The following is a 26,949-nucleotide window of genomic DNA, read 5'->3' as shown; positions in this document are numbered from 1 at the left end:
CAAGAAACACCAAGGCAAAAGAAACAGCTGTGATCATCAAATGAAGAGCGATGTGACAAAGAAGTTCATTTCAATTTCATCTTTTTTTATAAACACTTACCTGGCAAGACAGTTTCAGCATATATAGCCTGTGTCAGGGGTCTGCAAAGTGACAAAAGCATGTATTTACGCAAAGCTAAGAAGTACAAGTTTGATACAGTATTAAAATGCCTCATAAAAGCATGTTTAAAATTCTAACCTGTGATTGTGAGGGAGTGAGTTGACATTTTGACAGGTGTCCCTAGAAACACTCACTCACTGAGGTTACAGTTCAGCCACCATACAGCAGGTGGCACTAAACCTGCTTTGTTAGAGGCTGATTTGCAAAGCCAATGTAGCATAGGGACTTTGGGCTGCCTGGCCAGGAGTAGTGAGCAGGGAGTAAAAGCCCTTAGAACAGAACACAAAGGCCTTGGGAGGAGATAAGCCACCTTAGAGTGTAGGTCTCCACTACTTGGTGTAAGCTACCACACCTGGCAAAGGTAGGCTAAGCTTTGGTTTGAGTTTTACAAGAATGCTGTCCTTGAGGTCTAGCTGGAAGCATACTTATATTAGGAAATTCTGCAAGTAGCTGTTTGTGTGTACTGTGAACAGCTTCAAGTCTGTGTGAAATTTCCTCTGAACCTAAGAGACTTTATTTGTTACTTTACTGTACCTGTGAGGTAACAGGATTCAGTACTTGATTAATAAAGGGGTTTTTGTTGATTTCTCCCTTGTCTGGTTGTATTTATTGGAGGCTTCCTGCAACAACTTGGCTCACACAATAACATATAGTGGCTGTGTGGAGATTTTTGTGTCTCTGCAGAAGAGACAGCCCAAGTATCTTCTGGGCTAGGGGTCTCAGTATAACTGGGGGGGGGGGGGGGGGGGGGGGGGGGGGGGGAGTCTGTATAAATGCTAAAGAGAGTAGATCTACCTTAGAGAGGTAGGGAAATAAGAGTTAAGCCCTGGACAAGCAGGTTTTCTTTTCTCAGGTCTGGAATACACAGGAAGACTGGCCAGAGAAGTGCAGCAGAGTGTGCTTGGGCTGTTGTCAAGCCACACATAGCCAGGAGAGTTGGCAAGGTGGAAGCAGAGGGGGGGAAAAATAATTTTGAAAGTGTTGAAAGCACGTACCTTGGAAGTTGTTCCCTATTGAAAGCACAGAATGAGAAAGTGTGTTGTGACTTCAGATTGAGCTACAAACAGCAGAGTGCTGAAATTGGAAGCTTGATTGAGCTGCATTATGCACCTGAGAGTAATCAGCAAAAACTGGCCAGAAGCAGAGAAAGCTTCTGTGCAAAAGGGAAAGTAAGATTGCTGCTGGTGCTGGAGCAACTAGGACAGTGATGGGCAACCTTTTGAGCTTGGTGTGTCAAAATTCGCCAAAAAACCGAGCATAACTCGGGTGGTGTGTCACTTCGAGAAAAAAACCATAATTTCGTGATATTTATAGTTTAAATAACAAAAATGTATAATTGTAATATAAAACTGTATTTAATAAACCAAAAACTAATTATTTAACTTACCTACTTAGTGACTTCTTTGTTCATCTGTCAGTCGGTTTCTTTTGTTGGTCTTGATATTATTTAACTTGTGTGGGGTGCCATGAACTAAGATAAGTGAGGGGGAGGAGGAATTCTTTAACTAATCTGCCTATTAGTGACTTTTTTGTTGCTGAATTTCATTGGCTAAATCTTCAATTGAAGGTTGGTATTTTGTACACTTCAAGCCCAAGCAAGCGCTACTAACTTCATCTGTCAATCTGTTTCTTTTGTTGGTTTTGATATTATTTAACGCTGAGAATAAGGTTTCACAAAAGTACGTAGAGGGAAAAATTGTGAGTAAAGCCATTGCTATATTTTTCAGGGTGCTAAAAGTGTCTGGTAATCGGATCCAGGCACTCCAAATTTCCTGGTAACTCAGATATTCTCTTAATAATTGCATCTTTATTCTGCATATCGTGAAATAGAACTGGTGCACATCTTAGGAGAGTTTCTTTAATAAATTATCCCTCACTGAGTGCTTTTCCATGCTGAGCTATGGAGTGAGCAATGCTCAAACTTGCAGATGTTAAATTTGTAGAACCTTTTACAAATTTAAGGATGGACTTAGATTGGCTCTTATAAAAGTGTAGCTGCCTGGAAATGTATTCCTTCCGTTCATCCTCACTTTTTTTCAAGAGCTGGGAATGATTAGTTTCAAAATGTCTATTTATATTCCACGTTCTGCTTACTACCGTTTCAGTACATAGAACGCAAAATGATTTGCCATTTTTTTCTATAATGCCATACATCTCGGTACATGTCTCTTGAAAGGGTCGGCTACTGCTACTACCACTTCCTTTACTTAACCTTGGTTTTTTATTTTTTGAGTTCTCCATCAGGGGGGCAGAGACAGAAGATAGAATTATAGATAGCCTGTTAGCCCTAACTAGCCTAACTGACCACCTTATGTAAATTAAGATGGCTGCCGCTATTTCTAATGGCGGGAAACGGCACCCATAGCACATGCCCTCGCCTCTCTCAGCCTCCCCCTCACCTATCTCAGTAATGGTGGTCAATTACAAATCCACGACACCCCAGAACAGTAGATTGGATGATGGTTGCTGGTAATGGTGATCACAGGGCCCTCAGAGATGCGTCCCCCACGGCATTCCGCTGCTCTCTGCTCCGCCGGCCGGAAGTGAGGAGCCGGGGCAGAGGGAGCAGCAGGGAGGGAGCCAATAGGAGCGCACATGGCACACCCCCAGCGGGTAAACATGCACCGGGTGATTTCGCCGGGGGGGGGGGGGGAGGTCGCGCTGCACCGGGGGGGAGGGGGGGCGCATCGGCGATCCGCCCCGGGTGTCAGCAAGGAACTCCGCTGCTTCTCTGTATGCGGCCACATGCGGCCGCGTGTCACTGAAAATGGCTACGCGTGTCATAGGTTCGCCATCAGGGAACTAGGAGAAGCCAGAGCAGATCCCAGGAGAGGAGCTGGAACTGAAGTTGCTATTGAGAAGCTAAACTGCTGCCATGGAAGAGTGGGAGTGGAAGTTACAGCCAGTTCTGGTGCTTCATGTCCAGAAACAAGGCCAGCTCCTGAATACTCAACAGACCAGAGGGGGAGTATAAGAGACTCAGCTGTCAGCTGACAATAGAAGCTGCTGCATTATAAGCTGCAACTAGAGAGTTGGAAATCATGGAGTGTAGTAGTTGTTCCAAGCCAATTCTCCTGCATATACCATGGGGGACCAGTGAGTGTACCTTAAAGATTGAATAAGGAAGAATCCAGGATGGGCATTTGGGGCCAGGAGTGGCAGTCCTGCAGCAGTGCCCCGTAAATTCAGATGACTGCTGGTTCTGGGAGTGGGGGCACGGCTGAGAACCAGGAAAAGGCTAAAAAGAGGGCCATGAAACAGTCACAAGGGGTGACTGGCAGAGAGCCTATTGGGGTACCTGAAAAAAAAACCCAGGAGGAAGGAAGGTAACGGAGTCCAAGAGAGAGCAAGTTAAGTGACCTACCAGGAGTTTAAAGGGCTTCTGGAGGTTAAGTGCCTTGAGAAAGGCAGGAAGCCAAAAGCCAGGCAAGTGGCTGGGAATCAAATGAAAATGATGTCTGGGCAAAGGAGTGAGTTGCAACCCAAGCCCAGAGGTTCCAAGAAGGGAAAGGAGGCCTGTCTCATATGCAGCCCAAGAGGTGTAAGGAAGTCAACCATTGAGTATAGAAGTGACTGAAGAACCTGGGTTGGTTATCTTCCGTGGTGTCTCAACCAGAGGAGGAGACAGAACCCCTTGAAGATAACCCGGTAAAAGTTCAGGACTCACCTCGGGATCTAGCTAGAGAGTTGGAGGAGGCCAGCTGCTATATTAAAATCCTGGAGCAAGAACTGCAGCGAGCTACTGTGTATGTGAGACAATTACAGGAGGGAAAGAAGACCCTCTAACATCAACTGGTAGAGGTTAAGGACCGGTTGGAAGGTTAAAGAGAAAAGTGGAATGAAGATCAGACAGGCTGCAGGTCCTGGCAAAAGAGAAAGAGGAGCTGAAGGGAGCTCTCACACAGCAAACTGAAAAGTATGGGGAGGAGTTAGAGTATCTGCAATGCTGTAGAAATGGCACAGAAAGGATTGCAGGAAGCCATTGAACAGCAGGCGGAGCAGATAAGGCAGCCAAGTGCCAAGTCTCTGGGAAGAGACCCTGCTGAGACAGGAATGCAACCAGGGCTGAAGGAGCTCCAGGCCTTGGAAATCTCCTTAAGCTACAGAGAGGTGCAGCTGGAGAAGGAGAGAAAATGGTCACAGAGCCAGAATGCATGACTTGAGAGCCCAGTTGATGGCGAAGACCCAGGATTTCTACTTCTTGAATATGCTATGGTAATCTTAATGACTTTGAAACATTCATTTGTCTCTAAAATGTGCCAATTCTTATAAATCAATTTATGGATAGCGTTTGCTAAATGGGAAATTTTCAAAACACGTGGAGGGGCATAATTAAACGGGGTGCCCAAGTTGTCATGAGGGCGTCCTCGCAGGATGGCCCCGTAAAGGGGCGGGGCAACTCATATTATCGAAACAAGATGGGCGTCCATCTTCCGTTTCGATATTACGGCCGGGGACACCAAAATCATAAATTTAGGTCGACCTTAGAGATGGTCATCCTTAGGTCGTTTTTGAGATGGTCATCCCCGGTTTTCGGCGATAATGGAAACCGAGGACACCCATCTCAAAAATGACCAAATCCAAGCTATTTGGTCATGGGAGGAGCCAGCATTTGTAGTGCACTGGTCCCCCTGACATGCCAGGACACCAACCGGGCACCCTAGGGGACACTGCAGTGGACTTCACAAATTGCTCCCAGCTGCATATCTCCCTTACCTTCGGTGCTGAGCCCTCCAACTCCCCCCCCCCCCCCAAAAAAAAAAACCCACTCCCCACAACTGTACACTGCTACAATAGCCGTAAGGGGTGAAGGGGGCACCTACATATGGGTACAGTAGGTTTTGGTCGGGTTTGGAGGGCTCAACATTTACCAGCACAAGTGTAACAGGTGTGGGGGGGGGGGGCCTGGGTCCGCCTGCCTGAAGTGCACTGCACCCACTAAAAACTGCTCCTGGGACCTGCATACTGCTGTGATGGAGCTTGGTATGACATTTGAGGCTTGCATAGAGGCTGGAAAAAATGTGTATTTTTTTTTTTTTTTAGGGTGGGAGGGGGTTGGTGACCACTGGGGGAGTAAGGGGGGAGGTGATCCCCGATTCCCTCTGGTGGTCATCTGGTCGGTTTGGGCACCTTTTCGAGGCTTGGTCATGAAATAAAATGGACCAAGTAAAGTCGGCCAAATGCTCGTCATTGACGCCCTTCTTTTTTCCATTATCGGCCGAGGACGCCCAGCTCTAAATCATGCCCCAGTCCCGCCTTCGGTACGGTGCCGACACGCCCCCGTGAATTTTGGTTGTCCCCGCGACGGAAATCAGTTGAGGACGCCCAAAATCGGCATTTGATTATGCCGATTTGGGAGACCCTGAGAGAAGGACGCCCATCTCCCGATTTGTGTCGGAAGTTGGGCGTCCTTCTCTTTCAAAAATTCACCTGTTACTGTTCCAGCATGAGAAAGGACTTAGCAAAGCTAGAAGAATGGTCTTGAATTTGGCAGCTAAGATTTAATGCTAAAAAATGCAAGGTCTTGCAACGGTACAGTTTAGGGGTGAAAATGTTTGTGCATGAAAGAGGAGCGAGACTTGGGTGTGAACGTATGTGATGATTTTACGGTGGCCAAACAAGTGCAACAATGAAAGGTAGAAGGATGCTTGAGTGCATAGGGAGAGGAATGGCCAGTAGGAAAAAGGAGGCGGTGATACCCCCGTATTAGACCCTGGTGAGATCTTATTTAGAATATTCTGTAGAATAAATAGGACTGAGTCTGTCCAGAGGGCGGCTACTAAAATGTCAGTGGTTTTTGTCATAAAGTGTATGGGGACAGACTTAAAGATCTCGTTATGTATACTTTGGAAGAAAGGCAGGAGAGGAGAGATACGATAGAGATGTTTAAATACCTATGCGGCATAAATGCACAGTAGGCAAGTCAATTGAAAGGAAGCTCTGTAACAAGGGGGCATAGGATGAAGGTGAATGGGGATATTCTCAGAAATAACCTGAGGAAATATTTCTTCACGGAAAGGTTGGTGGCCTTCCAATGGAAGTGGTTGATACGAAAACAGCATCTTAATTCAAGAGAGTTTGAGACAGTACATAGGATCTCCTACTGAGAGTAGATGGCATGGATGGACGTACTGGATAGGCCATATGGTTTTTCTGCCTACATTTTTCTCTATTTCTATTTTTCTTGTGTTCTTTGGGTTGTAACAGTGCTTCTCTATCGGCTATATATTTGTTGTATTCTCAATTCCTTAACCTGCTTATCCTATCTTCTGCTTGATTTTCAAAGTCATCAAAGTTGAAGCTCAGTCTCCGCAATCTGAGAAACTGGCTGTATGGTAAATGTCTTTTTAAACTTTTATTATGAAAACTATTATAATGCAAAATATTTTTCCTATCTCGTTTCCTAAAATGCAAACCATACATAATTAGAGTGGATGCCCCGAGTTTGTAGAAAACATGAAAAAATATCTGCAAAAGTTAGAATAATGGTTCAATGTTTGGTAGTTAAAATTTAATGCAAAGAATTGCAGGGGGGATGCATTTGGGTAGTAGAAACCCAAGGGAGTGTATGTGCTAGGAGGTGAAAGGCTGACATGCACAGACAGGGAGTGGGACCTTGGGGTGATGGGGTCCAAGGATCTTAAAGTAACAAAGCAGTGTGACAAGGTGGTGGCATAGCCAGAAGGATGCTATACTATATTGAGAGAGGTGTAACCAGCAGAAGAAAGGAGGTGTTGATGCTCCTGTACAAGTTGTTGGTGAGGCCCCACTTGGACTATTGGCTAAGGATCTAAAAAGATTAGAAGCAGTCCATTGGAAGATGATAAAAATGGTATGTGGTTTGCACCAAAAGATGTGTGAGAAGAGACTGGAAGACCTGAATATGTATACCCCTAGAGGATAGAAGCGAGGTATAATACAGATATTTAAGTACTTGAAAGGTATTAATATAGAAACAAATCTTTTCCAGAGAAGGAAAATGGTAAAACTAGAGGACATGAATTTAGGTTGTGGTGCAGTAGACTTAGGAGTAATGTCAGGAAATTATTTTTCATAGAAATAGTGGTCGAAGCCTGGAATGCCCTCTCAAGAGACAAAAATGGTGATGGAAATCAAAATGGCAAACACAGAATATCTCTAATTAGATAATGAATGGTAGAATGGGTGTAGATGTGTCAAGTGACGCTTAGATGAAGAATCCGGCTGTGATGAACTAGCGCCAGTGCCGGGCAGATTTGTATGGTCTGTGTCCTGTGTTTGGCAATTCGGTTCAGGATGGGCAGGAAAGGGCTTCAGCATCAATTTCAGTGGCTGGAACCTCAGGACTATGCTGGGCAGAGTTTTATTGTCTGTGTCCTGCAAATGACAAGACAGGCTATAGTGGGCTTCGACAACAACTCCAGTAGATGGAACGTAAGGACAGGGATTGGTGAACTTCTATGGTCTATGTTCCAGAAGTGCCAAAGAAAGATAGGGAAGGTAAAATTATGTATCATACCTGATAATTTTCTTTCCTTTAATCATAGCCAATCAATCCATAGCCCCTCCCAGATATCTGTATTGTTTGTGTTCTGGTTATATTTCAGGTTCAAGTTCAGTCTTCATTTCCTGTTCACGAGGACTTCGTGTTCAAGTTCTTCCAATTGAAGTCTCTTCGAGTTGAGATGATTTTGTGTTACAGTGAGCTGCTGCTTCCTCTCCCCCCGTTTCGGCGGTGGCTGGATTGATAACTAAATTATGCCGGCGCTCCCTCCCGCTTTGAGCGGCTGTAGGGTAGCTTTGTATCCCTCCCGCTTCGGTCTCAGATATATCAGGTCCTATTAAAGGATGTATTTTTTCACGGAGAGAGTAGTGGATGCTTGGAATGCCCTCCCGCGGGAGGTGGTGGAAACGAAAACGGTAACAGAATTCAAACATGCGTGGGATAAACATAAAGGAATTCTGCTCAGAAGGAATGGATCCTAAGGAGTTTAGACGAGATTGGGTGGCAAAGCCGGTGGCGGGAGACGGAGATGGTGCTGGGCAGACTTATACGGTCTGTGCCAGAGCCGATGGTGGGAGGCGGGACTGGTGGTTTGGAGGCGGGGATAGTGCTGGGCAGACTTATACGGTCTGTGCCAGAACCGGTGGTGGGAGGCGGGGCTGGTGGTTGGGAAGCGGGGATAGTGCTGGGCAGACTTATACGGTCTGTGCCTGGAAAAGGACAGGTACAAATCAAGGTAAGGTATACACAAAAAGTAGTCTGTTATAAAAAGTAGACCGATACACATATATAAAAACAAAGAAATAATTTATTCAAACCAAGATAAAAGCAGTACCCGACGTGGCCACGTTTCGCCCTCAGGCTGCGTCAGGGGTAAAACTACAAATAAAAACATAAAAATAGTGATATCATCTCAAGTTATGTATATATATATATATATATATATATATAAAGTCATAACAGCAAATGATAAAATAAAGTACAATAAATACATTACACATTCAAAAGTAAAATGGAGGAGGAGATAAGACAAGCCACTTTCCAAACATATAAAAGTGTATAAAACGTTGGATGGATTTAATCAAATCTAATAATGTATCAATACATACCTAAAAATCAGGGGTGATCAACATACCCCTTCAAAAAAAGCCTAAAACAAAATTAAAAAGATATACATTAATCCCATCTTGATCAGCCCATGTATCACAAACTCTACATCTCACCAGTCAGCTCAATTAAAATTCTCATCATATTAACAATTGCTCACTGTTATAAATCTTCTACAAATAGACCACCTTGAATCCTAAAACTTTATCAGCCTTTACTATATAACATCATCAAAAGACATGGCTGCATAAATGAAACTAACTTTCAAAAGCCATAACTCATTCTGTAGTAAATATACTTATACATCTGCTTTACTCAATGCTGCCATCTCCCATAACATCACATGGATTAAAGCTGACTACTTGTCAGCAGACACTGCTCTGGATCAAAATGCAACAGCAATACTAAAAAAAAAAAAAAAAGGGGAAGCCACAGCACAGATAGTATTGCTGTTGCATTTTGATCCAGAGCATGGTGACTTTTGTAAGAGCGGGATAATCCGGACCCACACAGTAACGGTGTGCTTACATGTGGCATTTTACTGTATTGGTTAAATCTCTATCACAGTCTTTAAGTACATTTATCATGTGAACAGAATCTCTGACACATGGACCAATCTTTAGAAGATAGGGTCTCAGAAAAGAGTCTACAAAAATCAATAAAGGGTCTAGTATTAATCTGTGTGCTGATTATTATCAGGGTTCCCCGGGAGATGTTTGTTTGTTAAATTTAATATACCACTTATATTACACAGTACTAAGCTGTTTACATCACATTAATATCAGACTACAGAACGTCAAAAAGCAATAGGAAAGCATATCCCAAACTGAAGCAATATTAAATCCACACACTTTTAAATTATTGAAATTTTTAATAATATAGTTTACAGTCGTTTGCAATCTTTTTGCGAAGCTCTTGACCTCATGGACCCATGGCAATTGCTTCATCTTGGGGGTGTGTGATTACACTTACCTTTCACAAGCCCCCATAGCTCTTATTCCCAGCTAGATTATATCCTGACGTTGACCCAATGCTTCTCCGATGTTCTTGCAGCAGAGATAGGGCCTGTAGAGGTCTCGAATCATTCCATGATTTGGGTGGATGTCCGAATGGAAGCCTTTCACCAGCAGGCTCGATTGTGGAGGTTTTCCTCATATTTATATCGATATCCAGATTTTCAAACATTTTTGCTTACCAAGTGGGAAACCTACTGTGCCACTAATGGGCAACATGTGGATGACTTTTTTTTTTTTTTTTTAATTTTGGGAAGCAGCCAAAACGGTCCTTCAGGGGAATATTTTGGCCTATACCAGAACCCATAACAAATGTATTAATCAGTTTCTTACCGTAGAACGAGCGCTGCGTAGAGCTAAAGGGGCATATATCCATACCCCTAACCCATTGACTAAACACCATCTACTGTCTACACAGGTGGCTCTTAATTCCCTGTTGTCCGAAAGGGTTCAGCATTCCTTACTTTATAGGAAATATAAATTTCATAGATTTGGTAATAAGCTAGGAAACGTTTTGTTCAAATTACTAACACTTGGCAGAGGAAACACCAAATTGTGTCCATGAGGTCTCTCATGGGTGCTTTGCACTCTCATGTGGAAGAGGTGGCAGATATTTTGGTAGAATAAAGTTATATGTCAGAAGGGGGTGGATTTCTCCATGGATCAATTTGTAGATTATTTGCAAAACTCTGATATGCCTAGATTTTCTCCTGAGGTCTTTGAAACTTTAAATAGCCCTGTTCATGCTAAGGAACTTCAGCAGGTTATCAAGTTGACAAAGAATCACAAGTCCCCCCAGGACCGGATTGTTGTTCAGGAAAACTTTTGTAAGATGTTGGAGGTGCAGCTTTGTCGTCCGCTTTTGGCCTATTATAATGCAGTGGTCACCCATGGCAAACTCCCTAGATATGTGAATGAGGCCTTTGTGACACTGAGTTTGCTGAATCCTAACACCCAATCTCTCATATTAATGTAGATTTAAAATTATTTCTTGTATATTTGCGGAAAGGCTATCTCTGTCTTTCCACAGTCATTTTAGCTGATCAGGTTGGGTTTGTGCAGGACCAACAATCGGTTCACAAAGCTATTTTAGACTTGACATACAGTCATCGGAAAAATATCCTTACTTTATTGGTCAGTTTAGATGTGGCCAAGGCTTTTGATCAAATGAACTAGACTTTTTTTAACACATACTTTAGCTCATGCGGGAATTCAGAGTAGGTTTTATGATTCAGTGCTAACTCTTGATACCCACCCGTGAACGTCTTTACTGATTGATGGCATCCATACTGACTCATTCCTTTTAGAAAAGGGAACACAGGGTTGTCCCCTGTCCCACCTCTTTTGTTCTTATCTTAGTGATTCCCAAACCTGATCCTGGAGGCACTACAGCCAGTCTGGTTTTCAGGATATCCACAATGAAAATCCATGAGAAAGATTTGCATGCACTGCCTCCCTGTCATGAATATTCTTTGTGGATATCCTGAAAACCTGACTGGCTGGGGTGCCTCCAGAACCAGGTTTGCAAACCACTACCTTAGAGCCTTTATTGTGCACGTTGCGGGAGGATGAAGAGATTCGGGGACTATTATCTTCTATTCTTATGCACCTGTTATGAATTATTCACTTTATCCATCCTATTCATTCGTTACTTAATTTTTGCATCTAATTTCTGTGATATTTTCATTTATTGTCATTGTAGTACCTATCTGTATTGTTACTCTGTTAATGGTGATCACCATTGCGGCATAATGTAAGCCACATTGAGCCTGCAAATAGGTGGGAAAATGTGGGATAGAAATGCAGCAAATAAATAAAATTAGTGGGCTTTCAAACTGGCAAAACACTGGCATTTGCTGATGACTGTCTCTTGATACTAACTGATCCTCTGCACTCCCTGCCAATGGTGCTCGAGCTTATTGAGGAATATGGTTTCTCTTGGTGTTTTCCCTTAATCTGAATATGTCTGTGACATTGCCCTCTGCTTCTACGATATAAGAACTGTGGGAAGGGATCCTTTCCCCTTCAGTGGGCTGATGAATCTTTTAAGTACTTGGGAGTCCTTATTCCTGCAAATCCTTCTAAGTTGTATGCGCTCAATATGATTCCGTTGTTGCATTTTACTGTTAATTGTACCGGAATGAGTGTGTGTTTTTCAAATGTTACCCTTATATCTTAGTCTCTGATGAGAGGATGTTGACGCAAACTTTTGCAGAATTACTTGTGGCAGGGAAATTGGGCTTATCACATCCCCTAGAGCAGGGGTGGGCAACTCCGGTCCTCGAGAGCCGCAGGCAGATCAGGTTTTGAGGATATCCACAATGAATATGCAGGAGATAGATTTGCATACCATGGAGGCAGTGCTTGCAAATCTATCTCCTGCATATTCATTGTGGATCCTGAAAACCTGACCTGCCTGCGGCTCTCGAGGACCGGAGTTGCCTGCCACTGGGGGCTTAGGACTCCTGAATATTTGATATCTAACCATGGACTGTGATATGAGACATATTAATGACTGGTTTCATTCTACATCTGTGTTTTCCTGCACCCCTCGGGAATTAGCACTCTTGGCCATGAGCATTTTAGTGTGTATCTTCATGCTGTGACACCACTATTGCCTACTATGATTACGGAACTGGTGATGTATCAGCCCCTACATATGGTATGGAAATGGGTCTGCATGTTCAACAGTTTTGAGGCCAAATGGACTCCAGCTTCGAAAGAATAGAGCATTTCTTCTAGGTGTTGATTCACCTTCCTTTGATTATTGGGAAGGACAGGGTATCAAATATTTGTTTCAAGTATAAACAGATGAGGGACAACTAAAATCCTTGACACTTTACGAGAGGAATTTCATTTGACTCCTTGGGACAACTATGCCTATATGAAGCTTCGTCATTGTGGCAGCCATACAGTCAAACTTGTGTTACATCAGAGGTGTATGAACAATTGTCTACAGTGTACACCTTAAACTCCTAACGTGTATGGTTCCACCATATGCCCCAGAGTGATTGCATTCCATTACTGCTGACTTGGTCTGTTGATCTGGGGATGCCTTTGGAACAGAACTGGCTCTTGTCACGATTCAAGAGTTTACATGCACATACTGAGAACATTGCTTTTTGGGAAATGCAATATAAATTGGTGATGTGCCTTTGTGTTTCATAAGAAAACCTGTTTGTTGAGGCATAGACCCACTGCGGACTTCCCCAGATGTGGGTTTTCTGAAGCGACTTTGGGGCAGATGTTTTGGACCTGTCCTGAAACTGACATTTTGGAGGAGAGTGAGTGACTTAATTTTCTTTATGTGGAAAGTGTCCATTCCCATGACACCACATTTACTGTTTGGAGCTGTTCCTCCACCTAGACCCCTGAAGAAAGATTTTCTTTATTTCTGTCGTGTTAATCTTGCAAACCATCTTGAATCATTGGCTTTCTTCTATTTCATCTTCGTACCGTATCTGGCACACTCAGATGATTGGAATATTATTACTGCGGCATCCAAACTATGACCTCGCTTCGTCAGAGGGAGTGCAATTTTATGCCACTTGGGGAGTCCTTTTGGTCTACACTTACTTCGCTAGCCTGGAGTTGTATTCTCAATTGTTGGCCTTCTCTTGATTGTCCTATTGCTTTTTCTTGTGTCTGGGATTAGTAGGGTTGTCGGGGGGGGGGGGGGGGTTGGGTTGGGGGTTTGGATTAATGAGTGTTTCTGTCTTGGCAGTGTTTCTCTTTTTTTGCAAACAATTTGTAACTGTTATTGGTTTCTTGCTTCTCTGTGGAGGTGCTCAATAAAAATAGCTTTAAAGATGCATGGACCAAATTCAGCAATTTGAATTTGATTCGTCGCCCAATAGGAAACATGGTAATGTTTAAACAATGGTGTAACGTGATTAAACGTTTTCAGATTCGCCAATAATTTTATAGCTATATTTTGTACAGGCTGTAATATCTTCAGGTTGCCAGAAGACAAACATGCGTAAATAATATTTCCACAATTCAACTTAGAAACCAGTAACGCATTAAGCAAAGTATGGAACAATTCTCATCAAAAAAACATTATACAAACCTTGAAGCAGAAAATAATCCTTTCCTAACAGCAGATGATGCCTGCATATCAAATGTCAATTGAGTGTCAATAAAAACTCCAAGATACTTAGGAGTCGTTACTTCCCCAAACAATTGCAGTCTCAATGTCATAACTGGTAACTGTTCTGTCAGCCAGCATGTAGCTCTGTTTGCTATATTTAAGACCAACCAGTTACTCTGCAGTCACCACATTGCCTTAACTAAGCAATTCTGGATATCAGTCAAATCTGGTTTCAATAGATCCACCTTAGCCACAATAAGAATATCATCATCATCAACAATGCAAATTAAAACCCAGGGGGTAAAAAATCAACAAAATAAGGGGACTAAGAAAGATATAGTCTTGGTTTTGTGAAGCTTAAGCAATTACATACATTGAAGGCAGTACAAGATACTCGGTGATAAGGAAATCCATTATTTATTTATTTTTTCAAAATTTATCTGACCTCAAATGCCGTATTAATGACCACTTTAATTTTAATTTCAGACAGTAGAGAATCTCTAGGGTTTTCTTTCAAAGGAAGATAATACTCGCTATCAAAAATTTGTCTTTCGATTTCTTGAACACATCCTGCTGTATGCATGATGACTATTCCATTTCCCTTATCTGCTAGCTTAATCACAATTTCTCTGTTTTTAGACAGTTTCTGGAGAGCCTGATTATCTAACTTGCTCAAATTGAAGAAACATCTTTGAGCAAACAATGGTAAAAAGTGTGTAAGACAGGGTCTGAGAGTCCTGAAGGTATCCACTTTCATGGATTTTTAGCAACAACATAATCTATCAAATCACTGATATTTTCTTTAAAGTGGTGAATAATCTGTACCACACCTGCAGACACCTTTTTGGGTGGGCCTGAGCTCATGGTGGGTGGGCACACAATTCTTCCCACCCCCCCACCCCCAGCGACCACCTCCCCCCCCCCCCCCCCCCCAAACAATTAATAAATACCTGAACTGGTGGGAATTCCCAAGCCCCGCCTGCTGTAGAGGTCCTCCAGCAGCCAGAACAGGTCACTCCCTTTCTCTCTGCATCTGGTGTGAAAACAGCATGCGCAAAGGGTGTGGCCAGTATGGCAGTATTCCTGGACAGTGCCATCAGCTACATAGAGAAAGGGAGTGATCGCTAGCTACTGGAGGACCTCTTCAGCTGACTGTGGTCTTGGCAGCACAGGTCTTCTATCCTTTTTCTCTTTGAATCTGCTTTTACATGGCTTCTGTGTGTTTCTCCTTTTGTTGTTACTGTTAATATGATTTAAAAGCAAACTTCTCTAATCCAGGTGCACCAGTAATGCAGTGCTTATACTTTTTTTGATGAAGGAGGGAAGTTCTGCTATGTCTTCCTGCTCCATTATGCTTCTAGCTGAATAGAACCAGGGCTGGGGACCAGTGCTTTGAGCCTTTATTCACAAATACATGGATTTGTTAACCACTGTTTTATCCCCTTCCACTCACCAGGGTAGCAACAGTCCTTGGCCAGCAGTTTCTGGAATTCTGCAACCATGTTTCCTAAATCTAGCCATAAGTTACTGTTCATGATGACTTAGATTCCCTCCCTCCCCCTGAGCTGTGCTTAGCAGCATCTCCAGCTAACCCAGGGAGTAGAATTAAAACCATGTCCTCAGTATGGCTGAGTGTAGCACTGCTGATAAGCCACTGTGCTGGCCCCTCACAATGTTTCTAATTCTAATTTAGCCATCAGAGAGATGTGGGGATTTTCATAATTTTGCTTTAGATTTCATAAATGTTAAGGAACATGGTCTGGTAGTCTCCACCCAGCACACATGTTATTTATAATTTGTAATTTTGGTGTTATGGTTTTAGAATGATAAAGCAACTGAATTTTGCTCTGGAAACCAAAGAATCTCTGATAAATCAACTGGAGGAGGAAAAGGCCCAAAGCAAACTTTGTACTGGAAGCTGTGCAGAAGGCAAGTTAAGAAAATCTGTTGATGGTCTTCAGGAGAAAGATGAGGAGCTTAAGGTAAGAACACAATGAAGCTAATTTTCAAAGCACATAATCTTACTTACAAAATTACATAGGTTACTATCAGGCTCATTGTCAAAAGAGATAGACGTTGAAAAAGTGACATGTCAGCATTTGGACGTTTATCGCACAGAAACGTCCAAATCAGTATTATCGAAACCTCTTTTTGGACATCTTTCTCTGAAGTTCGTCAGAAGGACATCAAAATCTCAAGGGGGCGTGCCAGGGGCTTATTCAAGGCGGGACTTGGGCATTCCTAAGACATGGACGTCTTTCAGCAATAATGGAACAAAACAAAGACTTCCAAGACTAAGTTTTAGTTTTGAGCTAGACCTGTTTCTAAAGCGAATAGCTGCAGTGGGAATTGAACCTACTTCCCCAGGATCAAAGTCTGCTGCACTAATCACTAGGCTACTCCTTTACTCCACACAAGAGGTGCTCCAAATGACCAGATGACCACTGGAGGGACTTGGGGATCACCTCCCCTTACTCCCCCAGTGGTCATTATCCCCTTTCCCACCCAAAAAAATGTGATTAAAAATATTACTTGCCAGCCTCAGATGTTATACTCAGGTCAATTAGAATAGCATGCAGGTCCATGGAGCAGTATAGTAGTGATGCAGTGCTTCTACCCCCTCCTACTTGTTACACTTGTGGAGGAAACTTTGAGCCCTCCAAAACCCACCGTACCCACATATTGGCGCTCCCTTCATCTGTAAGGGCTATGTTAGTGTTGTACAGTTGGGGGTAGTGGGGGTTGGGTGGGTTTTGGGGGACTCAGCAGACATGGCACGGGAGCAATGATCAGATGTGTACCTGGGAGCATTTTATAAAGTCCACTGCAGTACCCCCAAGGATGCCCTATTGCTTTCCTGGGATGTCACTTTTCCACTTCTACCTGATACCAAGCTTTCTATTTTTTTAAATAACATTTTAATAACATTTGTGCCTTGTGTCTATTGTTTATCATTAGATTTGGGCTTTGAATTCAGATCTATAGATAAAAAGGAGGTCTCATTACATATATCTAAATAGAGTTCTATTTTTCCATACTTCATAGCAAGAGTGTACATTCCCTAATTACCTGTCCCAATGCAACTGAAGCTTTTACCTCCTCAGTGTATGTAAATAGTTTCATCCCTGTGTGGATTCTCTGATGCCATGTGAGGCTTTCTTTCCAACCAAAGCTTTTACCACACTCGGTACATGTAAATGGTTTCACTCCTGTGTGTAGTCTCTGGTGCATTGTGAGGTTTTCCCCAAGTCCATTTAATAACGGTCTATGGACTTTTCCTTTAGGAAGACGTTCAAACCTTTTTTAAACTCTGCTAAGCTAACTGCCTTTACCATATTCTCTGGCAACGAATTCCAGCGTTTAACTTCACTCAACGTGTAATTAAACTCTGGGAAAATCCACTATATTTGGGGTAAGCAGTATAACATGTTTTGTACATTTTTGGGCTCTTGCCAGGTATTTGTGACCTGGATTGGCCACTGTTGGAAACAGGATGCTGGGCTCGATGGACCTTTGTTCTTTCCCAGTATGGCAATACTTATGTACTTATGTACCAAAGCTTTTACTTTCTGATGTACTTTGAGATTTGCATTACAACCAAAGCTTTTAGAACATGTGAATGGTTTCACTTTTGTTGTGGATTTTCTTGTGTATTTTGTACATTTTGCATTTGGATGTATTTGTTTGAAAGTGGACCAAAAAATAAAACATCCAAATCACAAAACATTTTTCCAAACAGCATTTTCAGCATTTTCAAAAGGAAAAGCGAGTCTTTTTTTTTTTTTTTTTTGTAGAAATTGGCCTTTCCTGTTCTGATTTTGGACGTTTTACAAAAAACATCCAAATTCAGACTTAGATGTCATATCCAGAAATGCCCCTTGTTCATTTAACTTGCCCAAAGTCACAAGGAGCAGCAGTGGGAATTGAACCCATGTTGCCAGGATCAAAGTCCACTGCACTAACCATTAAGCCACTCCTCCTCTGTTTTGAACATCTTGCATTTGGATGTCTTTTGTTTGAAAATGGACCAAAAAAAAAAAAGGGCGACCAAATCACAAAACGTCCAAATCACAGGATGTCCATAGTATTATCGAACACAAAAGATAGAAGTCCATCTTTTTGGAAAATGTCCTTCTTTCCTGTTCAGAATTTGGATGTATTTGTAAAACGTCCAAATTCTGATTTAGACATTTCTTTTGAAAATGCCCCTCCACGTAACTTTGTAAGTCTATGTGCTTTGAAAACAAGTACCAATATCGTAATGAATCCTGGTTTATTCATTATACCAGAACTTGTGAACTGAGAAGCACAGATATCTGTTCAGTACAGAAACCTAGTGGTTAGGGTGGTGGACTTTGGTCCTGGGGAACTGAGGAACTGAGTTCGATTCCCACTTCAGGCACAGGCAGCTCCTTGTGACTCTGGGGCAAGTCACTTAACCCTCCATTGCCCCATGTAAGCCGCATTGAGCCTGCCATGAGTGGGAAAGCGCGGGGTACAAATGTAACAAAAAAAAATATCTAATCAGAAAATTTACAAACATTTTCAAGGTAAAGAATTTTCCACAGAAGAATAGAATATGTTGCATATGCTATCAAAAGTAATTTAGGGTGGAAAAATGAATTTGCTGAGGATAAGCAGGCATAATTGAATTCCTTCATAAAGACGGTAAATAAATCCAAATAAATAAAATAATATTCTCACATGTTGGTGACGTCATATGTGGAGCCTGGTGCGGTCACTGCTAAGTGCACTGTTACTTTAAATCTTTAAGGCATTCATGGGTGCCTTCCTATCTGATGCTCACTTTCTTGTCTGATGCTTGAACGTGGGACCAGCAGTCATCGTTTTCTGCGGAGCAGAGAGGTTGTGTTTTCAATCTCTCAGTGCATCAAACTTTGCTTTTTTGGTGCCATCCCTTTTTCAGGATATTATTTTTTTCACATTCTTACATATTTTTTCTATCTTAATTTGTTCAATTTATTTTTTAAAATTATTTTTCAATTTTCGGCCTTTGAGGCCTCTGAGCCCTTCTTTCCCCAGGCAGCATCGACCATTTTCAGTTACGCGACTATTCAAACTCCCCATACCATATATCTTTTTGACCTTGCATCAGCTGTTCTTCCGTCCATTTCAACAAGGGTGCCGAGTACTTTATATGACCATTTTAGGCACAGCCCCTATAATTGGTGTGTTCAGTTCTTAGATGCAGAGCACTGAGACATACAGTGTAGCCTCTGCCTGTTAATGGGAGTGAGGGCCCTTAAAGCCCGCAAAGTCCAACATGAAAAACTTTTTGGTTCAGCATCAACATTGACATCCACATTGATCATGGAAGGTGATTTGGCACTCGACGTGGAACCTACATCAGGTACACTGATGTAACATCAAGATGGTCCAACTTCAGACCCGGTACCACAACAGTGTCCGGACTCTGCATTCTGTTCATTGGTTCTGCGTGCATCGAGGAACCTGCAGCATAAAAAACCTCTGAAGCATCACCATCGTTCTCCCTCCAGGCACTCTGCCAACATGCTCAATGTATGGGAAGCATCAATGCTGCAGTGACAGCTCTCCATTCTCACCAACTTATTTCTCATCAAGAGCCTTTGAAGTAAGTTTTCGAGGTCTCTTACACCTGCTCAGGCTATTACACAGGCTGCATACATATTGCTTTCTCAGCCAGTACTGATTCCATCTCTACAGGAAGAAATCTGGGATATGCTCAAGGAGGAGCTTTCAGGGCTACTGTATTCACAGTCTTTAGAGTCTTACAGGGGGGTGCTTGCACCACCCTCAGCCTCACCCTCATCTCCCTCGAGAGATCCTGCTCACCGGCTTTGCACAGACCATAGGGGCATCATGAGCCCGACTTAGCATGTGTTGACAAAGGCATAGGAACCTTCTCCAACCTCGGAGACGCATCTGCTTCAGTGCAGAGCTGACAATGTAGTTGACAATCTCTTCCACATACTTCTCAGGAACAGTGCTTTGAAGATCTCCAGAAAGCATATCTTTTCCTGGCTTTGTCTGTGAGATGGCTCAAGCCATACCTTTCAGATTAGAGGTTCTAGATTATGACTGTCCTCATATAGAACCAATCTGTTATGATTGTGGTCATCATAACCCCTCTCAAACTTACCTTTTTCCTGGTGGTCAGCTTAGCTGCCTTCTGTTTCTTTTGTCTGTCCTTTCTGAGCTGGCTCTCTCTGTGCTGGCAGCTTCCAGTAGCATGACTCTAATTGTTTCACTTTACTACAGCTGTGTGTGTGGACTGAGCTGCTCTATCTCTCTTTGGGTGTACTGGCTTCAAGTGCTTCACGGTGCTGCATTGGTGCGGGTTGGGTCTCTATGGGTTTCAGTGTGCTCTCTGTGTTTGTGTGCTGCCTGGGTCTAGGGAGTGTGACATCATCAGGGAGGGCCTTGATAAGAAAGTGGTGTTCTTTCCTTCAGAGCCTTTGTAACGGTTGTGTTTGCTTTAGGTAGGGTGGTGCAGTGTGCACTTCTGACTTTGTGTCTAGTTTCCCTGCTTGCTTTTGCTAAGGTCCAGGTTAGTGTTAGTGCAGTGTGCACTGGTGACTGTGTGTTTAGCTTTCCTCCTTTTCCCTTGTAGCTCCCCTGCTTTCCCTTTGGGTTTTGGTGCTGTAGGAAGCACTGCTAGTTTGCTGTTAGAAGTACTTCTGGGTTTGGGTACTGTTAGAAGCACTGCAGGTTTGCTGTTAGAAGTATTTCTGGTTTTGGTGCTGTCAGAGGCACTTCAGCTTGCTGTGAGAAGTACTTCTGTAGCTCGGTGCTTAGTGGCACCTGGGTTAGGTTAGTGCGGTGGTGCACTGCTGTAGCGTTGGGGCTTAGGAAGCTCCTTTGCTAGCTTGTGTATTTAGCTTTCCTGCTTTTCCTTTGTGGCTTCACTACTTTCCCTTGTAGTGCTTGGAAGCACTTTCTGCTGTGTGTTTAGTAGCACTGCTGTTGGTTCACTGTTAGGAACCTCTTGTTAGTTTAGTACTTGGAGCACTTCTGTTGCAAGCTTGTTCAAGGATCCTGGTCCCTATGTTATCTGGTATCTGGTAAGTCCTGCCGGCCACTCGAACCCAAGGGCTCAACCCTTGGGGAGGGGGGGGTAGTGGCCAAGCGCAGGTGAAGCTGTACGGACCAGTCCAGTGTGTTGAGTCTGGTGCGCTCCGGTCCGGTGTGTATTCCAGTTCTGTGTCCTCCAGTCCAGGGGATTGCAGTCCAGTGTTCCAGTCCTGTGTCCAACGAAGCAAACACCCACAGAAGGTGAACTCTCCACAGGAAAACCAATGAAAGGCAAAACACACAGTGGATCCAAAAAAGTCCTCTCACAATGAGTGTCTTCCTGAACAAGGTCTTTATTGACAGTAGCAGAAATGACCCGACACGTGACGTGTTTCGGCCGTGAGGCCTGCGTCAGGGGTCTATAAAATAATATAATATACAAAGACATGCATAAAAATACAATTATAATTAAAAACATGAATAAAACTTGAACATCCATATACAATTTCTTGTACAAATTTAAACAAATAAAACATCAGAATGAAAGATGCAAAGTATATATAATAAAAAATATATGATAAAAATATAAGAGTATATGACTTTAAAAGAATAAAGAATATTGAATTATGTAAAGATATGAAATTATACCACATAGAGATAATGAGGACAAGGCATGGAATAAAATACACAACATAATAAAGTATAAATATAGAGGACATACCTAGTATTATCTGTAGAAAAAAGTACCTTGTAGATCAGATGAAAAAAAGCACTAAAGCTGCTAACAACGATATCTATAATAAATAAATAAATATACAACAAAATGAAATGATACTGAAAAAAGTGAAACATAGAATATATGGACAGGGATCCCAAAAAATTGTTTTGATGATGGAGAATAATGAAGAAGACCACACGGGTATGAAAATAAAAATAAAAAATGAAATGAAAACAAGGCACGGATGCCAAATGAATCAGCAAATGTCAAAGGTGATGAACCATAAAATGATAAGGATGGGAGAAACAGAAAAAAGAATTGCCTGATATTACTGTGAAAAATAGCATATATTAAAAAAGAAGACCATAAACTACTAAGAAAAATGGACCATAACATAGGGGAACCACCTAACTGAAAAATAATATTACCTTTGCAAAAGTGCATAAAGAACCACATAACATGCTGGCAGAGTACACCTGAAGGCCATGTTTAGACGATACTGTCACCATAAAGAATATAAAATAAGAGTCAGCAAAAGTATATTGGCATGTAAAGATAAATAAAGCTGTGCCCACAGGAATGATGACATAAATATCCTCAGTGTAAATCAAAAAGGGGGCAAAATTACAAATAAAAGGTAAATGCCAATCGAAATGAGAAAAAATAAATAAGAAAAAATAATGGGTGTGGGGCATGCTATAAGCTATTATGGTCTTCTTTTTTAATATATGCTATTTTTCACAGTAATATCAGGCAATTCTTTTTTCTGTTTCTCCCATCCTTATCATTTTATGGTTCATCACCTTTGACATTTGCTGATTCATTTGGCATCCGTGCCTTGTTTTCATTTTTTTATTTTTATTTCATACCCGTGTGGTCTTCTTCATTATTCTCCATCATCAAAACAATTTTTTGGGATCCCTGTCCATATATTCTATGTTTCACTTTTTTCAGTATCATTTCATTTTGTTGTATATGTATGTATGGAGAGTATGTAGTGATTTATGCCTTCGCTTACATATTTATTATAGATATCGTTGTTAGCAGCTTTAGTGCTTTTTTTCATCTGATCTACAAGGTACTTTTTTCTACAGATAATACTAGGTATGTCCTCTATATTTATACTTTATTATGTTGTGTATTTTATTCCATGCCTTGTCCTCATTATCTCTATGTGGTATAATTTCATATCTTTACATAATTCAATATTCTTTATTCTTTTAAAGTCATATACTCTTATATTTTTATCATATATTTTTTATTATATATACTTTGCATCTTTCATTCTGATGTTTTATTTGTTTAAATTTGTACAAGAAATTGTATATGGATGTTCAAGTTTTTATTCATGTTTTTAATTATAATTGTATTTTTATGCATGTCTTTGTATATTATATTATTTTATAGACCCCTGACGCAGGCCTCACGGCCGAAACACGTCACGTGTCGGGTCATTTCTGCTACTGTCAATAAAGACCTTGTTCAGGAAGACACTCATTGTGAGAGGACTTTTTTGGATCCACTGTGTGTTTTGCCAGTCCTGTGTCCTCCAGTCCGGGGGATTCCAGTTCGTGTGTTCAGGCTCGCTGGGCGGTGCCTGCAGTCCCTGCCGGTGCTGGTGTGCTTGCCCAGCGTTGGTTGGTGGGTTTTGCCTGCTGCTGTCGAGCTCTCCAACTACCTTTGTGGTACTTCTTCCATCTTTCACATTCTGGCCTTAAAACTAACTCTGAGAGTACAAGAGTGCAATTAGTGTGTTTCACTTCAGAGTTGATAATAAACCTGTTCTGTTCACCCCTTGATAGTAGGATTCATGAAAGATGTATGTCATACCAAACCTCCTATCAAACCACCGCCTGTGGTTTGGGATCTCGGTGTCATTCTAACAGCTCTCATGAAACCTCCTTTTCAACCACTTCATTCCTGTTCTCTAGTTCCTCACATCTAATGTAGTGTTCTTAATAGCTCTTACTTCTGCCAGAAGAATAAGCAAATTTCAAGCCCTTGTGGCAGACCCATCTAACACCAGGCTCTACTAGGACATGGTTGTACTCTGAACCCATTCCAAATTCGTCCCTAAAGTGGTATCAGAGTTCCACCTGAAATCAGTTCATTGTACTTCCTGTCTTCCCTAAGCTACATTCTCATCCTGGAGAAGCAGCACTGCATAACTTAGACTGCAAGCACACTCTAGCTTATTATCTGGAGCATACAAAACTTCATAGGAAGTCTTCCCAGTTTCTTGTATCCTTTGACCCTAACAGATTAGAGATTCCCATCACCAAACGTACTATATCTTTTTGCTGTCTGTATCTCCTATATGTATTCTAATGATGGGCTTGACCCTTCATTGCTAGGTCACTGCGCACAGTGTAAGAGCCACGTCATCTTCAAGTAGTCCATTTCCACACTGCCTCCATTGAGGACATTTGCAAGGGGGCTATGTGGCCTTCTATCCACACCTTCACTGCTCACTACTTTCTGGAGCACCATTCTAGGCTGGTTAGCCGGTTTGGTCAAGCAGTCCTGCAGAATATTTTTACTATTAAAAAGTCAACTCCACCATCTGGCCCATTTTCCCGTCAGGCTTACTATCTACTTACCAGAAATTCATTTACTTTGTGATCCTGGTAGCTAGTCAGTCCCACATGTGAGAATATTATGCGTGCTTGTTCTCGGAGAAAGCTGTTACCTATAGCAAGTGTTCTCAGAGGACAGTGGGCATATATGTTAAAGGAAATCAGGGACGCAAACAAACTGGGCAACACAATAATAATGGGGGATTTCAATTACCCGCATATAGACTGGGTTAATGTAACATCTGTACACGCAAGGGACATAAGATTTCTTGATGAAATCAAGGACAGCTTCATGGAACAACTAGTTCAGGAGCCGACAAGAGAAGGAAAAATACTAGACTTAGTCCTTAGTGGTGCTCATGATCTAGTGCAGGGGGTAACGATACGAGGGCCGCTTGATAACAGTGATCATAATATGATCGGTTTTGATATTGGCATTGAAGGAAGTGAAACTAGGAAATCAAGTACGCTAGCGTTTAACTATAGAAAAGGTGATTACGACAAAATGAGAAAAATGGTGAAAAAAAGACTGAAAGGAGCAGCTCGCAGAGTAAAAAACTTGCATCAGGCGTGGATGCTGTTTAAAAACACCATCCTGGAGGTTCAGGACAAATATATTCCATGTATTAGAAAAAAGGGAAAAAAGACTAAACGTCAGCCGGCGTGGCTAAACAGTAAGATAAAGGAAATCATTAGAGCCAAAAAACAATCCTTCAGAAAGTGGAGAAGAGAACCAACTGAAAGTAACAGGATAGATCATAAGGAATGCAAAGCGGAGATAAGGAGGGCAAAAAAGGACTTTGAGAAGAAATTAGCGTTGGAAGCAAAAATACATAGTAAAAATTTTTTTAGATACATTAAAAGCAGGAAACCGGCCAAAGAGTCGGTTGGGCCGCTGGACGAAAATGGTGTTAAAGGGGCGATCAAGGAGGACAAAGCCGTAGTGGAGAAATTAAATGAATTCTTTGCTTCGGTCTTCACCGAGGAGGATTTGGGGGGGACACCGGTGCCGGAAAGAATATTTGAAGCGGGGGAGTCGGAGAAACTAAACAAATTCTCTGTAACCTTGGAGGATGTAATGGGTCAGTTCAGCAAGCTGAAGAGTAGTAAATCACCGGGACCTGATGGTATTCATCCCAGAGTATTAATAGAACTAAAAAATGAACTTGCGGAGCTACTGTTAGAAATATGCAATCTGTCCCTAAAATCAAGTGTAGTACCGGAAGACTGGAGGGTAGCCAATGTTACTCCGATTTTTAAGAAGGGTTCCAGAGGAGATCCGGGAAATTATAGACCGGTGAGTCTGACGTCGGTGCCGGGCAAGATGGTGGAGGCTATTATTAAGAATAAAATTGCAGAGCATATACAAAAACATGGACTGATGAGACAAAGTCAGCATGGATTTAGTGAAGGGAAGTCTTGCCTCACCAATCTAATGCATTTTTTTGAGGGGGTAAGCAAACATGTGGACAATGGGGAGCCGGTTGATATTGTATATCTGGATTTTCAGAAGGCGTTTGACAAAGTGCCGCACGAAAGACTCCTGAAGAAATTGCAGAGTCATGGAATCGGAGGTAGGGTATTATTATGGATTAAGAACTGGTTGAAAGATAGGAAGCAGAGAGTAGGATTGCGTGGCCAGTATTCTCAGTGGAGGAGGGTAGTTAGTGGGGTCCCGCAGGGGTCTGTGCTGGGTCCATTGCTTTTTAATGTATTTATAAATGACCTAGAGATGGGAATAACTAGTGAGGTAATTAAATTCGCCGATGACACAAAATTATTCAGGGTCGTCAAGTCGCAGGAGGAATGTGAACGATTACAGGAGGACCTTGCGAGACTGGGAGAATGGGCGTGCAAGTGGCAGATGAAGTTCAATGTTGACAAGTGCAAAGTGATGCATGTGGGTAAGAGGAACCCGAATTATAGCTACGTCTTGCAAGGTTCCGCGTTAGGAGTTACGGATCAAGAAAGGGATCTGGGTGTCGTCGTCGATGATACGCTGAAACCTCCTGCTCAGTGTGCTGCTGCGGCTAGGAAAGCGAATAGAATGTTGGGTGTTATTAGGAAGGGTATGGAGTCCAGGTGTGCGGATGTTATAATGCCGTTGTATCGCTCCATGGTGCGACCGCACCTGGAGTATTGTGTTCAGTACTGGTCTCCGTATCTCAAAAAAGATATAGTAGAATTGGAAAAGGTACAGCGAAGGGCGACGAAAATGATAGTGGGGATGGGACGACTTTCCTATGAAGAGAGGCTGAGAAGGCTAGGGCTTTTCAGCTTGGAGAAGAGACGGCTGAGGGGAGATATGATAGAAGTGTATAAAATAATGAGTGGAATGGATCGGGTGGATGTGAAGCGACTGTTCACGCTATCCAAAAATACTAGGACTAGAGGGCATGAGTTGAAGCTACAGTGTGGTAAATTTAAAACGAATCGGAGAAACTTTTTCTTCACCCAACGTGTAATTAGACTCTGGAATTCGTTGCCGGAGAACGTGGTACAGGCGGTTAGCTTGACGGAGTTTAAAAAGGGGTTAGATAGATTCCTAAAGGACAAGTCCATAGACCGCTATTAAATGGACTTGGAAAAATTCCGCATTTTTAGGTATAACTTGTCTGGAATGTTTTTACGTTTGGGGAGCGTGCCAGGTGCCCTTGACCTGGATTGGCCACTGTCGGTGACAGGATGCTGGGCTAGATGGACCTTTGGTCTTTCCCAGTATGGCACTACTTATGTACTTATGTACTTATGTACATCCCTCTTGACTCCTCTTGGAGTCATCTAGCTT

General features: G+C 42.3%; 1 protein-coding gene across 1 annotated transcript in view; it reads left to right on the top strand.

Moving 5' to 3' along the window:
* The window catches only part of LOC115472221 (CDK5 regulatory subunit-associated protein 2-like), a gene marked incomplete in the record, with an annotated part of 793,551 nt that overhangs the window by 297,590 nt on the left and 469,012 nt on the right, over positions 1 to 26,949 (top strand). The window contains 1 exon segment of the mRNA XM_030206415.1: positions 15,676 to 15,835. Within this exon segment, the coding sequence (XP_030062275.1) occupies positions 15,676 to 15,835 (160 nt within the window).

This window comes from Microcaecilia unicolor, chromosome 6, assembly GCF_901765095.1.
Source record: "Microcaecilia unicolor chromosome 6, aMicUni1.1, whole genome shotgun sequence".
Classification (NCBI taxonomy): domain Eukaryota; kingdom Metazoa; phylum Chordata; class Amphibia; order Gymnophiona; family Siphonopidae; genus Microcaecilia; species Microcaecilia unicolor.
This window is presented reverse-complemented; position numbering and strand designations above follow the sequence as displayed.